Genomic DNA, 17,477 nt, shown 5'->3' on the forward strand with positions numbered 1-17,477 from the left:
CCTCCCTAATTTCTGATAACATTTCTACATCTGTCCAGGTGGACAGTAGCAGTGGCGTACCAAGGGTTACTTCCTGTTCCGGGGCAGAGGGAGCTGCAGCGAACGAGCAAGTTAGCGAACTCGGACAGGCGTGTGCCGCGGCACCCCCCCCCCCCAGCGGCGTGCACCCGGGAGGGTGTCATTTCGCCGGAGGGGGGAGGTGTCATTTAGCGGGGTGGGGGGGGGGGCACATCGGTGATCCGCCCCGGGTGCCATCCAGGCCAGGAACGCCACTGGACAGTAGTACACTCCTATCTCTATCCTTTTTCCCCTTAACACATGGAATTTCAATCCATAGGGATTCCAAGATGTGTTTTGTGTCCTGCACAATTTTTAGTCTAATTCGATTCAAGGCCCTCTTTAACATACAATGCTACCTCTCCACCCATTTGATCAACCCCTATCCCTGTGTTTTGCGCCCTTTATCTTCAGCACTGTGGGCCAGAGTCTGGCCCTGCCTTTCTTCTTACCCCCTTACTCGTTTGGGAAAAGGAATATGTTTATTGTGCTAGACTTTTCCACCCTGGTGTTTTGTTCTTAATGTTGTTTTTGTTACGTGTGCCCTGGATGTAACTTGGTTTTGTACAGCACCCTCTTTGATATCCGGGAAGAAATATATCAAATGTCAGCAAACGTTAAAATAACTAAATAAATACAGAATAGTTGCTTGGTATTGCTATAATTCTTTCTACCAGTATTTTTTCTTTCTTGCTTCATGCTTTCTAATGTTTAGCTGCACGAATGAATGTGTGCTGGGGGTGGAGAATATATGTAAGAAGGAAGGAGCATTTCCTATTGTGAGGGTGGAGCTCGGAGGCTGCACCTTTGCCAGTTGTTGAGTGAGCAGATTTTACTCACCCAGGCAGACTCCTCAAAGGCACAGCCCGAGCAGTGAGTCTAGTCCCTATCTACTTATCCTTTCTATAGCGCTAAAGGCATACGCAGCGCTGTACACCATAAGCAGAAGACAGTCTCCCTGCTCAAAGAGCTTACTGACCTGGAGACTTGGCAGTCGACTCCGCAGAATGGTCCAGGCTCAGCGATGGCAACAGCAGGAGGTAGCCACCTTGCTGGACTTGATCCACGAGTCTTCCAAATGTCGGGAGATGATGTTTCGTTGCAAGAAACCCCAGAACCTCTTGCGGAGCATCAGGAGAGAGCTGAAAAACAACGGCTACCAGCGCACCATGAAGCAGTGCGGGAGGAAGTGGCAGGAGCTGAGGCTGAAGTTCTACGAGACGAAGAGTGGGCAGCGAGGGGGACCCCTGACCTCCACCCAGGCCAAGAAGATCAAGGAGATCTGGGAGAAGGCAGGGCAGCCTCTGTTCAACAAGTGGCTCCCAGGTGAGAAGCGGCGCAAAATGCAAAGAGGGTGCAGGCGGCCCGGTGGGTGGGGGGAGGGGGGCTCCACTCCTGCAGATAGGCTGTGGGCACTGCTTATCAACCGAGGAGCAAAGCAAATACTCTTTGCTTGGGTTGTGTAAGTGACACCTGGGTCAGAGATGACTTAAACCAAAAACTTTCTTGCCAGTTTTCTGCATGACTTTTTGTTGTTGTTGTTGTTACATTTGTACCCCGCGCTTTCCCACTCATGGCAGGCTCAATGCGGCTTACATGGGGCAATGGAGGGTTAAGTGACTTGCCCAGAGTCACAAGGAGCTGCCTGTGCCGGGAATCGAACTCAGTTCCTCAGTTCCCCAAAATCAGAAGGTGCAACTAGTTTATTGCTTCAGATGAAACTGTCGTATTACCTCTGTCTACCATTCTTACACAGATCTTAATACATTTTAGGGACGAGCAGAATTTTCCTATTGTAGCTGTAGTCCTTGGGATTGTCAGACTCGGCATCAGCATAATTGGCACAAATTCATAATTCATCCATAAAACAAAAGCAGGCAAAGTTCCCACCACAAACCATTTATCTCTTTTGATCTAGGCTCAGTCAGGAAAAATAAAAAGATTTTACTTCTCCCCCGGGACTCAACCTAAAATCATGTTTAATGTGGGATATAAATGTTGTAAATAAGTAAATAAATAGATAGACTTGGAATGATTTACCGAGAAAAATCTCTTCACGATACAACACATGCCAGCCTGGTGTCTCTATAACCAGCCCCTCCAAATGCCACGCTGATAATGATTTATAACAAACTAGGAAAAAAAAGCCCATTTCTCATTGAAATGAAACGAGCGCTAGCAAGGTAATCACCTTATCCCATTAATGTTTTTAGGGGAATTGTTTGGAGAAATATGCTTTGATGGTAATAATTAATTTTCTGTAGTATATTTTAAGTACTATCATACTGCATAATGTGATCTATATTGTTTGATTTAGTGGTATTCTTTTATGTGTGTTAGTGAATTTTATGTATAGAATATTTTAAAAGGTATACAGTATACATATTTTCATAAAGTTTTATTCTGACCATAATTGGTTGTGTGTGTGGGTGTGAGTGACAGATGCTGATTCTCCATGGTTAATCTTGTGTGTTTATTTAGGAGGGGGGAGTGTGTGGGTGTGACTGAGAGACAGATATCTCCATGGCAGAGTTTGTGTATTGTATTTATTTATTTGTTACATTTGTATCCCACATTTTCCCACCTATTTGCAGGCTCAATGTGGCTTACATAGTACCGTACAGGCGTTCGCCATCTCCAGCAGAGAAACAAATACAAAGAGTTATAGTGGTCGAAGAAGGTTCACATGTTATAGACACGTTGGGGATTCATAGAGAGGAAGAGTTATGCAATGTCTGTTTCAGGCTTTGGTTTCGTTGTGTTGCAAGGCTTAGGCATCTAGGTTGGGTCGATGGGGTAGGCCTTTTTGAACAGGTTGGATTTTAGTGATTTCCGGAAGTTTAGGTGGTCGTACGTTGTTTTCACGGCTATTGGTAGTACGTTCCACAGTTGTGTGCTGATGTAGGAGAAGCTGGATGCAAAGTTAGTTTGTAATTGACTCCTTTGCAGCTTGGGTGGTAGGAGATTTAGATATGTTCGGGCTGATCTGATTGTATTTCTTGTTGGTAGATCTATCACTTGTATATGTGAGGGGATATAAGTACATAAGTAATGCCACACTGGGAAAAGACCAAAGGTCCATCGAGCCCAGCATCCTGTCCACGACAGCGGCCAATCCAGGCCACCTGGCAAGCTTCCCAGACGTACAAACGCTCTATACATGTTATTCCTGGAATTGTGGATTTTTCCCAAGTCCATTTAGTAGTGGTTTATGGACTTGTCCTTTAGGAAACCGTCTAGTCCCGTAAGATTCTGATGACTTCTATGGCACTACTAGAGACGTACGCAGTGCTGTACACTTGATGAGTGCAGCGAAGAGCATAAGTTGGTTTATAAGGAATCAACAAGTTAGAGGAATGGTGCATAGCCAGAGTAAAAGAATTGATGTACCAGCATAAGGGTCTTGAAAGGAATGTGGTAGACTATTGGAAGCCAGTGGTCTTTAATGGGGTGACTCTCAAATTTTTTGGCACCATAAAGAGTTTGATGTAAGTATTATTATTATTTATTATTTGTAGCATTTGTATCCCACATTTTCCACCTATTTGCAGGCTCAATGTGGCTTACATTGTTCCGTAATGGCGATCGCCAATTCCGGAATGAGAAATACATAGTTATAATGCAGGTGACAGGGTGGATTAGGCAGTCAAGTAAATAGAATTCATTTTCGTAATGCGAAATAAAAAGGTGTTACGTTAGATTTCAATCATGATAGCTTAACTTAAGCAGTCAAGAATAGAGAGTTCCGTTTTGTATAGTTCTGGTGTTTAGGATGGATCATATTTGAACAAGTTGGAACTTTCTTATTTGAACCTGGGGCAAGTCTTGATATAGGGAGTTACAGTAGTCTAAACATGATAATACTAAAGAATGAATTAGAAGATGAAGTGCAGAAGAAGACAAATAGTATGTAGTTGTCTAATTTTGCAATACTAGAAATTTGTGCATTACTTAGTAACATAGTAGATGACGGCAGAAAAAGACCTGCACGGTCCATCCAGTCTGCCCAACAAGATACACTCATATGTGCTACTTTTTGTGTATATCTTAAAAGTTAAATGAGAATCCTGGATTTCTCCCAGTACTTTGGTGTCCTTTAATTGAATTGTGTTGTTTTTAATAACAGGAGCGATACATTTGAAGATTTTCTCTGCACAAAACCCCTGAACATGGACCGTGTCGAATCTATTTAATAAAGCACTGATTTGACACCCCCTATTCTTGTACTTCACAGACTTAATTAAAAGCAATTTCCAAGCACACCTTGATAAATTGCTTATATGTGTTGCATCTTATGAACTTCGGAAGGAAGTTCTCTTTCGCATGACGCAAGTACTATGGTGAACACTAGCAGTACTGTTATGGTATGTGGAAAATATACCCAGTTATGTATTACCATCTAACAGCTTTATGGAGATAGGTATTAAAGTAAAATGCTCAATGTGATGTAGAAACATTGCTTCAAACAGAAATCCGCAATAGCGGAGAACTCAATGATCCCATGTGGATACACAAGACAACAGGTGAAAGTAGGAAAAGGATTCCAGAAGCAAAAGAGACAAATCTCGAGTTGTAAATGTTTATTGATTTTAAAAACTCAACACAACACTGTGTTTCGGCCACAAGACCTGCCTCAGGAATCTTACTATTTGTGGAATATACGTCAAGATTTCTGAAATGAAGCACTTCCAAAAGAATCAGATAAAAAGTGGTCTTGACAAAGACCTTTTGGGATAAGAAATGCGCTTCTTCTTGTCTAGTGAGAATAATGTAGAGAAACGTTGCTAACAAATGGTCATTTGAAAAATTCAATCTTCCTGTAAAGGTCTCCGTCAGCACAATGACTCCTCTAGGAAGGCAGAATTTACTCATCCAGGCAGTTGAGACTTATGTTATCTCCCCTCATGTCTCCTTCATATTATACAATCCTCAAGTTTGATTGCCAATTTCCCATAAGAAATGCAAATTCACTTTTTCATTTTCAGAGCACACTGTTGGCCAAGAAACAGCAGAAGCTTGTACTTCACCAACACATCCTCACGTGAAGAATCAATTTCAGTCTTGTAAGTAACACTAACTCTGAACCAGATGTATTTTACACTTTTGTGTCCATAGGAATAAAGCTTAGTTATGAATGCGTCAGCATATCAAGGCTTGGTTTTCTGTTAACCTTAGAAGTATTTGCAAAGGGGGCAATTCTATAAATTTTACCAAGATGTAGGCGCCACAGTGGGGCATGTTTAGTGCCAATTCTATAATGGAGTTATAAAGAGGCATTATAATATTCTTGGCATTATAATATTCTTGGTCTTATTTACCATCCCTTTCCTAATAATTCCTAGCATTTTCTTTGCTTTTTTGACCGCTGCCGCACACTGGTCAAAAGATTTCAGTGTGTTGTCTACAATGACACCTAATTCTTTTTCTTGAGTGCTAACTCCTAAGATAACTATGATTCGGATTATTCTTCCCAATGTGCATGTTTAGTAATACGCCCATGCTCCACCCACATGTATGTTCCCCTTGCAGTTACGCACTAAGTGATTTTGGTGTGTACTTTATAGAGAATAGTGCCTAGCACTTAGGTGTGTAAATGTCAATTATTGGCGCCTCTGATGCGTGTAAATATTCTATAACCTACGCTCGCACTTGTTGCCCGACATTAGGCGCCAAGGTCTAGAATGAGAGGGAAAGCAAGTGACTGCTCTGACCTCCTGAATACAATCACAGGAGACTTGTGCCCTTTACAGCCGCACCCTCAAATAGTCAACACACTTTCTATCGAGTCAACATTTTTCTTCTAAATCATCTCCTGCATCCTGCTGTAGGTTGGAAGACTCTCAAATACCACACAGCTATAAGAACTGCTTTGGACTTTATAACTGAATTGTCTTTTGAAAATTGTCATTAAATCTGTACTTACAGTTTTTATAATTGTTGAACTGGATTTTCTATGTGTTTATTATTTTCTCATGTACTAATTTCTACTTTTTCTATGGTCATACAATTGATCAGTTTGAGATCTGAAATTAGTAGTTAAAATTAAATTTACTTTGGTCAGACTTATGTTTGCCTTTTAATTTATAATCCCATCTGTAGACCCATGCCACACCCTGTTTTTTTAATTCCCAATTTTTGAGAAAGTTAGCAGTGCATATCCAAAGTCTAAAGAGTAAGAGCAATGCCCCCACTTGCTCCTTGCAGCTCCAGACTGCTATGATTCTGCTGCTAGAAGTCATGGCAGCCATAGCTATGATGGGCAGGAGCAAGTCAGCATTGCTTCTGCTCTTAAGAGAAATGGGACTTCAGATACCGCCTTTCTGAGGTTTTTGCAACTACATTCACAGCGGTTTACATATATTCAGGTACTTATTTTGTACCAGGGGCAATGGAGGGTTAAGTGACTTGCCCAGAGTCACAAGGAGCTGCAGTGGGAATTGAACTCAGTTCGCCAGGATCAAAGTCCACTGCACTAACCACTAGGCTACTCTTCAACTCATTCCACCAATAAGAGCCAACCTCATCAGTGATGTCACAATGGCTTGATTGCCTGATACTTGGCTCACTTCTGATATTGTGATGTCATAAGGGAAAGGGAAATGGGACTTGACATACTGCCTTTCTGAGGTTTTTGCAACTACATTCAGAGTGGTTTACATATATTCAGGTACTTATTTGTACCAGGGGCAATGGAGGGTTAAGTGACTTGCCCAGAGTCACAAGGAGCTGCAGTGGGAATCCAACTCAGTTCCCCAGGATCAAAGGCCACTACACTAACCACTAGGCTACTCCACTAGCAACAGTCCACTAGCAGGACGTCAGACTCACAGAAACAGAAGCCTGTGCAGCCGCGTTGCTGATCTACAAGGGCCGGCTTCTACATGGAATGTTGCTAGTGGAATAGCAACATTAACATTCCATGTAGAATCTCAAAAAGGGAAAGGGAACTTGGACTTGACATACCGCCTTTCTGAGGTTTTTGCAACTACATCCAAAGTGGTTTACATATATTCAGGTACTTATTTTGTACCAGGGGCAATGGAGGGTTAAGTGACTTGCCCAGAGTCACAAGGAGCTGCAGTGTGAATCAAACCCAGTTCCCCATAATCAGAGTCCACTGCACTAACCACTAGGCTACTCCTCCACTCCAGGACCACTTAAATCACCAGGGCTATCAAAGGTAGGCCTGGGAGGAACTATAAGGGATGGGGGAGTGGGGGTCCGGTCAGGCTCCACCCATGAACTGCCTCAGCAGGGGTGCAGGGTGGTTAGTGCTAATATTCAGCAGCAATGTCTGAATATCAGCAGATTGGCAGGCACATGCAAATTAACCAGGAAGGAGGCTCTACTGCCAGCTAAATTGCTTTAAATATCAGGCTCTGAATTTTAATTCCTGTTTTTGATTTTTTGCAGTCAGATACTTAACAGAGATGCCAGAGGATCGGGATGCTGCCTCTCCTCTCCTAGGTAAGAATAGCAGCTCGGGAGAGCCCCTGTTTCTTTCCAGTCTCCTGAACCCCTACTGCCCTCCCAGGCCTCTCAGGTCTTCCCAGCTTGATCTACTCAACGTTCCCTCTTTCAGAGCCCTTGCTCATGCCATCATGCCACTGTCCCACTATCTACCATTTTATCTTTTCGGTACAGGGCCCGGATCTTTGGAACAAATTGCCCCAGCATCTCAAATTCTGTTCCTCCCTTCAGCAATTTAAGTCAAAACTTGAGACACATCTCTGTTCAGATGCCTTTAGCTGACCCCTGTCTCATTTTGGGATTCTTGACAGCTTGCCTGAAATAGACCTTTTCCACCACCCCCTGCTTTCCTATCAATTATTCTAGTTTCACCCCTTCCCCGCCCCCCCCCCCCCCCCCCCCCCCCCCCCCCCCATCCTCCTACCTATCTTACTTTCTTTTTTTTAAATTTGTATGAAGTCTTTATTGTTCATTGAAACAACACAAAGAATGCAAAATACTATCCATCAAGTCACATTTTCCTATGACTAATACAATATTCCGCTAATGCTTCATACAGTATAACTCGTCATAGTTTCAACTTTCCAATATCAACATCATTGAACTTCAACGTTTTTTTCAACTTTTTAGTAAAGCAAAGGTTACCCTCCCTCCCACCCCCCTACCCCACCCCACCAAGAGATCACCGCTGAGCACTACCTTTTTTTTTTTTTTTTTTTAAATAAATAAACACTCTCTTTTCAGACATACTAGTTCGTCAGAGCGTCTATAGGAATGTACTTCCAAACAGAATGCCATTTCCCTATTTGTTGTGTATGCTCAGCCACCAGTCTCTCCATTTCACGTACATACCTCAACTTATTAAGCCACTTAGCTAGCGGGGGAACTCCCTCCCTCCTCCATTGTGAAGCTACAACCACCCTTGCTGTACCAACCACATGCTTAGCCAAAATTTGTTGACAGGATAATAGGCCTGCGATCCTAGCAGAAAACAGGAACACCTCGGGGGCCCAGGGCACTGTACACCCTATCCAGGCCTGCAACCTATAGTGTACCGCCTTCCAAAAGGCACGAATTTTAACACAATTCCACCATATGTGCCCCATGGTGCCCTCTTGGCCACATCTTCTCCAACACATGCCCGAGGCAGTCGGAAAAATCCGCCGCAGTCGAGCAGGCGTAAGGTACCACCGATATAATACTTTCACAGCATTCTCCTGCAGGGGTACATGGGTTGACACCTTCACAACTGCTTTTTCTATGCTCTCCCACCCAGGGTCTCCCAAGCTCACCCCCAGCTCTCGCTCCCAGCTTCTCCTATGTACCCCGTAACCGGGCGCCTGTTTGCTTATATTATGGTACAGGGAACCTATCAGTCCCCTAGAGGAAGCATGTCGCTCACATATCTCCTCCAGTTCTAATTTCTCACGCTGCATCACCTCCCTCACCGCCTTACTTTTAAGGAGAGATACCAATTGACGATAGGCAAAGTCACCTCCCTCCACCCCTGGGTATCTATCCAGCAATGTGTCAAAAGATACCAGGGTATCAGCTTCAAATAATTGGCCCCAGGTTCTCACCCCTATCTCATACCATTTAGTAAAAATCCCCGTTACCGTCCCAGGTAAAAATAAAGGATTAAAGGCTATTGGAGTATACCGGGTCAATATACATTGTCTCTTAGGGAACATACTATCCCAATAATGGAGCGTTACAGCTATGGAGGGACAAGCTCTTTCAGTCATACTTCTAAAAGACTTTGGCAACCACATTAGTGCACTCAATGGTTTGTCACCCACTGAATGTTGTTCTATTTGCACCCATTGGCGATCCGGGTATTCTTGGTACCATTCAAGTGCTGCTTTCCCCTGCGCTGCCCTATAATACCATGCGAGATTAGGTACCCCAAGTCCTCCCCTTTTCCTTTCCTTATATAGGAGCGATCTCGCTAGCCTAGGACGTTTTCCTGCCCAGACGAATCGCACCAGTTTATCTTGTAAATTAGCTAAGAATCGCCTGGGCATTATCACAGGCAGCACCTGAAAAAGGTATAACAGTCGTGGCAAGACATTCATTTTAAGAATAGCTATTCTGCCAAACCATGATGTTCCCAAATCTCCCCACCTCTCTAGATCTTCCATAATAATTTTGCCCAGCCCCTTATAATTTGCATTAAAGAGCTCCGAAGGATCCCTAGTCAGATTCACCCCCAAGTATTTTAAATGTTTGTGAGCCCACCGAAAGGGAGATGAAATCTTTAAAGACTCCACCACGTCCTCCGGAATTGTCACGTTCAGGGCCTCAGATTTTGCCACGTTGACCCTAAATCCGGACACTGCAGAGTACTGCTGTATCATTTGTTCTAAGTGCGGGAATGTGGTCAAGGGTCGAGTGACAAACGGCCATTTTATGAGTTCTATCCGCTATCTTGGCTCCCGAGATATCAGGATCAGACCGCACACGGGCTGCAAAGGGCTCCATCACCATTGCAAATAATAAGGGAGACAAGGGGCAGCCCTGCCTAGTGCCTCTATGTAGAGTGAATAATTCTGAATTTCCACCATTGACCCGGACACAGGCCTTGAGGAACTCGTAGAAGGCCCGAATCCAGCTACGAAACTGTATTCCAAACCCCATATTTTCCATCACCCTATACATGAAGGGCCAGTGAACCCGGTCAAAGGCTTTTTCCGCGTCAAGGCTTAAGAGACATAACGGCTTCTGGTTGTTTTTTGCCAAGTTTATTATATCCACCGCCCTTCTAATATTGTCCATCGCCTTTCGATACTGTACAAAGCCCACTTGGTCTGGGTGAATAAGTACTGGTAAAATAGGGGCCAGACGATTTGCCAGTACCTTAGCCAATATTTTGACATCTGCATTAAGCACAGATATAGGTCTGTAGGATCCGCATTCAGAGTGATCTTTACCTGGTTTAGGCAGGACCGCTATCCATGCCTCCATCATTGACTGAGGTAATGACCCCCCTCTCCCCACCTGATTAAACAGATCTGCTAGGAGCGGAGCTATCTCAGGGGCAAACTTCCTATAGAACTCATTGGGCAATCCGTCGAGCCCGGGCGATTTATGTGAGGGGAGACTACTAATTGCCTCCTGGATTTCCCCAGGGGTGATTGGCTCATCTAACATTGTCTGCTGCTGGTGACTCAGAGAGGTAAGCTCACTATCCTGTAAGTAATGATCTATCAGGTCCATCGAAGGGTTGAGCTCCTGGGCATATAGTTCTTTATAAAATTCCCCAAATCTGTTTCGTATTTGTTCGGACGTACTTAAGGTACCTCCTCCAACATCTCGTATCTTTATGATATTCCGCTCAACTTTTTGCCTGCGCAGCTTTATGGCGAGAAGGCGCCCTATTTTGTTAGCGTATGCATAGGAGCTCACCCTATTCTTTGCCTGTAGCATGCTTAGGTGCTCCGAATATATGGAGTCAAGGCGCATTCTCTGGGAACTAAGTTCTCTCAGAACCCTAGCTGAGCCATTGGCCTTATGCTGTTCCTCTAGCAAGCGAATGCTTTCCAGGCAATTCGCGATCTGCGCCCTACGAGCTTTCGATTGTCTACTGGCCAGTTGTAAAAAATATCCCCGGGTCACCGCCTTCATAGCATCCCATATTGTGCTAAGCGAGGGCCCTGAGCCTAGATTAAATTCAAGGTACTCTTTCAACATTTGTTTATAGCCATCCACCACTGCCCCCTCCCGCAGAAGACCAACATTCAGTGTCCATCTTTTATTTTTTTTTTCGGCCCTAATATTTGGTAGAGTCACCCATATTGGAGCATGATCCGACAGAGTCACATTACCTATCCCTGCTTCAGGACCATGCTCCACCAGGGTTGCATCCACAAACATATAGTCAATGCGTGAATAAGAATTATGTACAGCAGAGTAAAATGTATAGTCTCGTACCCTCTGGTGTTTCACCCTCCATAGGTCCACTGTGCCCAACGAAAGCGCCAAAGACCTCAAGGCCAAAGAGTCCCTCTGACCCTCGCCTCTGGGGAGCCCTGAACGATCTAGGCTTGGGTTCATCACTGTATTAAAGTCCCCCCCTATTACAAGTGAGCCCTGCGCAAAAGTGGCCAAGGAGTTTCTAACCTTCTCCAGGAACCCAGCCTGTCCTGTGTTAGGCGCATATATAGAGGCCAAGGTTAAATCCACATTGTCAATCGTGATATGCATAAAAATATAGCGTCCACCCATATCCCGCTTTACCTTAAGAACCTGCACCCCAACCGCAGCATGAATCAAGATCGCAACTCCTCCTTTCTTTGACCCAGCTGCTGATGCAAAATACACCACTGGGTACTCTGGGTGAGAGAGAAGCCTTTCATGCCTACCCACCAAGTGCGTCTCCTGCAGGAGAACCACGTGTGGGCTATGCTGCTTTATTTCCTTATAAAACTTTTGCCTCTTCTGGGGCATGTTCAGGCCCTTTACATTATACGAGAGTATTTTTAAGTCTGTATTCATCTCCATAGATTGTAATAAAGCTGTTCTATCGCACCCCTACGTGATATCTCTATACAGTGCCATAGTGCAAAATGTGCGCCCTTCATACCCAGCAGTGCCCCGCTCTCTCCCTTATTTTCCCATATCCCACTATCCCCCCTCCCTCCCGCCCCCCCCCCCTCCCACCCCCTCCATTCACACCAGTTGAAAGACCAATGTCCTCCAAGTGGGTCTTTAGGAAGTTATTCACCCACCACACAGTTCCCAAACCCACATCTATCCCTCCCCATCTATATCAGCTTACACACGATCCCGCATACCCCTATCCCTTACATGCTTCATTACTATTCCCTCCTTTCAGTTTACCGTTTCAACACTCTTCAAGGTCCTATAGTTTAGGGCTGTTGTCAACCCTAACATCAGTGTTCAAAGTCAAATGGCACATGCAGCTATGCCTACCCATCAAGGTAATCTCCTGAGAGCATATCTCCAGTGTCCCGATCCAGCCTGATTCAACGCTTCTGGTTGTTGTGCTTTGCGGGTCCCGGGGTTCTCTGCCATCGCTGAAGCCTCGTCTTGGTAGCTGGCGCCACCACTCCAGGTGCAGTCTTTGCGGACACCATCTCAACAGCGTGCAAGGCTTCCCATGCCTCTTGAAGAGTTTGCACCCGATATTTGGTGCCTTTCAGAGTGAAGTTTAATGAGAAGGGGAAGCCCCATCTATATTGTATCTGCTGTTTGCTCAAGACTTCCAGCGCCGGTCTCATCTGCCTCCTCATCTTGAGCGTGTATAGCGAGAGGTCCTGATAGACCTGAACCGGGGCTCCACCGTACTCCAGGCTCTTTGTCTTCCTAGCTGCGGCTAAAACTCTCTCCTTAATCTCATATTTGTGAAATCTCACAATGATGTCCCGTGTCTGCTGCTCTTTTCGCGCTCCAAGAGCTCTGTGCGCTCTGTCCAGCTCACATCTCATTTCATCTGCCTCAGGGCCCAACAAGGTAGAACATAATGTGTGCACTATCTCTGCCGCGTTCTCCGTGTCTCCGCCCTCTGGAACTCCTCGGAAACGGAGATTATTTCTTCGTCCCTTGTTTTCAAGATCATCTAGTTTGTATTGCAGGAGCTCATGTTTTTGTTCCATCATCTGCAACATGTTAGTATGCTTATCAAGCAGTTCGGCGTGCTCATCTATTTTTAACTCTGCCTCCTCCACTCTGCCGCCCAATTCTCTGAGATCCGCGCTGAGCGTATCCATGTGCTCTAAAATTTCCTCTTTTGACTGCTTAATCTCCGACTGGATCGTAGCAGATAACTTACGGAGCTCAACGGACAATCCTTTCTTGGAAGGGGGGGCTCGCGCCTCAGACATAGATAGCGCTGAGTCCGAATCCGACGGAGACCCGCGCTCCGGGGACTCACGGTGTCTGGAGGCCTTACTCGCCGTGCTTTTCTCTGTTTTTTCCGTCTCTTTTTTCCGGGTCGAGGCCGCTTTACTCATAGCGTCTGTGTGTCAGGAGGTAATTTCTTACAATTTCGCGATTTTTATCGCCGTTTGGATCGGAGTGTTTCCAATTTTGCAGCTTTGGGAAAGGGAGCTGTGAATTCAGGCTGCCATGCTGTCGGCTGACGTCACTTCCTCCTACCTATCTTACTTTCTTCTCTCATCCCTTTGATTATTATGTAGCCGCTCAGTTATTGCCATTGAATGGGCGGGGTAGAAGTCTTCAATAAACCACCACCATTTCTTACCCTGCTTAAACTCATGGCTTCTTTGCCCCCGACGAGAGCTTCCCAACAGGCAGCTTCCACCACAAGAGGCTCCTTCAATGTCACTGCAGCAGGCAGACGCACCGGGGAGTTGAAGACCGGGGGGAGACAAGGCCACCTCAAGCCCCAAAGGGTCGGGGCTGTCCTTCACCCGAATCCAACGTGGAGACCATCTTCCTGGAAACCTGTAATGGGGTTTTGGTGGCATACCTCCAGATTGATGGCTGCATGGGGGAATAAGTCTTAGTCGCTGGGGAACAATCATGACTACCCCCTTCTGTTTCTTTCAGGGAGAGAAAACTAACAGCTTATAGCAGCAGCAGCTTCAGAGAACATTTTCCATCTCACAGATAGGCTGCAGAGAATACCTTCTCCTGCTTTAGACTTAGTCCCACCCACCCAACCCCTCTACCCACCCACCCCTAGAGTGACATGTCTTATAATAACCTCCCTATCAACCCAATCATTACTTTTACCTCACCCATTTCTATTCTTCTATCACCTTCTCCCACTATTCCAGCCAGAGTTACACCTGATCACACTGACCACCCTTCAACATCTTCGGTCCTTCTGTTACTGTTCTACTACTACTACTACTACTACTACTTAACATTTCTAAAGCGCTACTAGGGTTACGCAGCGCTGTACAATTTAACATAAAAGGACAGTCCCTGCTCAAAGAGCTTACAATCTAAAGGACAAGTGAATAGTCAGTTCGATAGGGGCAGTCAAATTGGGGCAGTCTGGATATCCTGAAGGTAAGAGTTAGGTGCCGAAGGCGGCATTGAAGAGGTGGGCTTTAAGCAAAGACTTGAAGATGGGCAGGGAGGGGGCTTGACGTAAGGGCTCAGGAAGGTTGTTCCAGGCATAGGGTGAGGCGAGGCAGAATGGGCGGAGCCTGGAGTTGGCAGTGGTGGAGAAGGGTACTGAGAGGAGGGATTTGTCCTGTGAATGGAGGTTTCGGGTCATCTTTGACTCTTCTCTCTCCTTCTCTGCTCATATCCAGCAGATTGCCAAGACCTGTCGTTTCTTTCTTTACAACATCCGTAAAATCCGCCCCTTTCTTTCCGAGCACTCTACCAAAACCCTCATCCACACCCTTGTCACCTCTCGTTTAGACTACTGCAATCTGCTTCTTGCTGGCCTCCCACCTAGTCACCTCTTCCCTCTCCAATCGGTTCAAAACTCTGCTGCCCGTCTCGTCTTCCTTTCTATAGCGCTACAAGGCATACGCAGCGCTGTACACCATACGCAGAAGACAGTCTCCCTGCTCAAAGAGCTTACTGACCTGGAGACTTGGCAGTCGACTCCGCAGAATGGCCCAGGCTCAGCGATGGCAACGGCAGGAGGTAGCCACCTTGCTGGACTTCATCCATGAGTCTTCCAAATGTCGGGAGATGATGTTTCGTTGCAAGAAACCCCAGAACCTCTTGCAGAGCATCAGGAGAGAGCTGAAAAACAACGGCTACCAGCGCACCATGAAGCAGTGCGGGAGGAAGTGGCAGGAGCTGAGGCTGACGTTCTTCAAGACGAAGAGTGCACGTGCAGGACGTCAGACTCACAGAAACAGAAGCCTGCGCAGCCTTCTACATGGAATGTTGCTAGTGGAATAGCAACATTCCATGTAGAATCTCCAATAGTAGCAACATTCCATGTAGAATCTCCAATAGTATCTATTTTATTTTTGTTACATTTGTACCCTGCGCTTTTCCACTCATGGCAGGCTCAATGCGGCTTACATGGGGCAATGGAGGGTTAAGTGACTTGCCCAGAGTCACAAGGAGCTGCCTGTGCCTGCAGTGGGAATCGAACCCAGTTCCCCAGGACCAAAGTCCACCACTCTAACCACTAGGCCACTCCTCCACTATCAACATTCCATGTAGAATCTCCAATAGTAGCAACATTCCATGTAGAATCTCCAATAGTATCTATTTTATTTTTGTTACATTTGTACCCTGCGCTTTTCCACTCATGGCAGGCTCAATGCGGCTTACATGGGGCAATGGAGGGTTAAGTGACTTGCCCAGAGTCACAAGGAGCTGCCTGTGCCGGGAATCGAACTCAGTTCCTCAGTTCCCCAAAATCAGAAGGCGCAACTAGTTTATTGCTTCAGATGAAACTGTCTTATTACCTCTGTCTACCATTCTTACACAGATCTTAATACATTTTAGGGACGAGCAGAATTTTCCTATTGTAGCTGTAGTCCTTGGGATTGTCAGACTCGGCATCAGCATAATTGGCACAAATTCATAATTCATCCATAAAACAAAAGCAGGCAAAGTTCCCACCACAAACCATTTATCTCTTTTGATCTAGGCTCAGTCAGGAAAAATAAAAAGATTTTACTTCTCCCCCGGGACTCAACCTAAAATCATGTTTAATGTGGGATATAAATGTTGTAAATAAGTAAATAAATAGATAGACTTGGAATGATTTACCGAGAAAAATCTCTTCACGATACAACACATGCCAGCCTGGTGTCTCTATAACCAGCCCCTCCAAATGCCACGCTGATAATGATTTATAACAAACTAGGAAAAAAAAGCCCATTTCTCATTGAAATGAAACGAGCGCTAGCAAGGTAATCACCTTATCCCATTAATGTTTTTAGGGGAATTGTTTGGAGAAATATGCTTTGATGGTAATAATTAATTTTCTGTAGTATATTTTAAGTACTATCATACTGCATAATGTGATCTATATTGTTTGATTTAGTGGTATTCTTTTATGTGTGTTAGTGAATTTTATGTATAGAATATTTTAAAAGGTATACAGTATACATATTTTCATAAAGTTTTATTCTGACCATACTTGGTTGTGTGTGTGGGCGTGAGTGACAGATGCTGATTCTCCATGGTAAATCTTGTGTGTTTATTTAGGAGGGGGGAGTGTGTGGGTGTGAGTGAGAGACAGATATCTCCATGGCAGAGTTTGTGTATTTTATTTATTTATTTGTTACATTTGTATCCCACATTTTCCCACCTATTTGCAGGCTCAATGTGGCTTACATAGTACCGTACAGGCGTTCGCCATCTCCAGCAGAGAAACAAATACAAAGAGTTATAGTGGTCGAAGAAGGTTCACATGTTATAGACACGTTGGGGATTCATAGAGAGGAAGAGTTATGCAATGTCTGTTTCAGGCTTTGGTTTCGTTGTGTTGCAAGGCTTAGGCATCTAGGTTGGGTTGATGGGGTAGGCCTTTTTGAACAGGTTGGTTTTTAGTGATTTCCGGAAGTTTAGGTGGTCGTACGTTGTTTTCACGGCTATTGGTAGTACGTTCCACAGTTGTGTGCTGATGTAGGAGAAGCTGGATGCAAAGTTAGTTTGTAGTTGACTCCTTTGCAGCTTGGGTGGTGGAGATTTAGATATGTTCGGGCTGATCTGATTGTATTTCTTGTTGGTAGATCTATCACTTGTATATGTGAGGGGATATAAGTACATAAGTAATGCCACACTGGGAAAAGACCAAAGGTCCATCGAGCCCAGCATCCTGTCCACGACAGCGGCCAATCCAGGCCACCTGGCAAGCTTCCCAGACGTACAAACGCTCTATACATGTTATTCCTGGAATTGTGGATTTTTCCCAAGTCCATTTAGTAGTGGTTTATGGACTTGTCCTTTAGGAAACCGTCTAGTCCCGTAAGATTCTGATGACTTCTATGGCGCTACTAGAGACGTACGCAGTGCTGTACACTTGATGAGTGCAG

General features: G+C 45.0%; 1 protein-coding gene across 1 annotated transcript in view; it reads left to right on the forward strand.

The window, feature by feature from the left end:
- The first annotated feature begins 892 nt into the window (after positions 1–892).
- LOC115462759 overlaps positions 893–17,477 on the forward strand; it is a 93,654-nt gene continuing 77,069 nt past the window's right edge. Inside the window, exons 1-3 of the mRNA XM_030192743.1 lie at positions 893–1,383; positions 5,043–5,120; positions 7,471–7,524. Coding sequence (XP_030048603.1) covers positions 1,065–1,383; positions 5,043–5,120; positions 7,471–7,524 — 451 coding nt within the window. The 5' untranslated portion in view covers positions 893–1,064. The remainder of the gene's footprint in view (positions 1,384–5,042; positions 5,121–7,470; positions 7,525–17,477) is intronic.

Source organism: Microcaecilia unicolor, chromosome 2 (genome assembly GCF_901765095.1).
Source record: "Microcaecilia unicolor chromosome 2, aMicUni1.1, whole genome shotgun sequence".
Classification (NCBI taxonomy): Eukaryota; Metazoa; Chordata; class Amphibia; order Gymnophiona; family Siphonopidae; genus Microcaecilia; species Microcaecilia unicolor.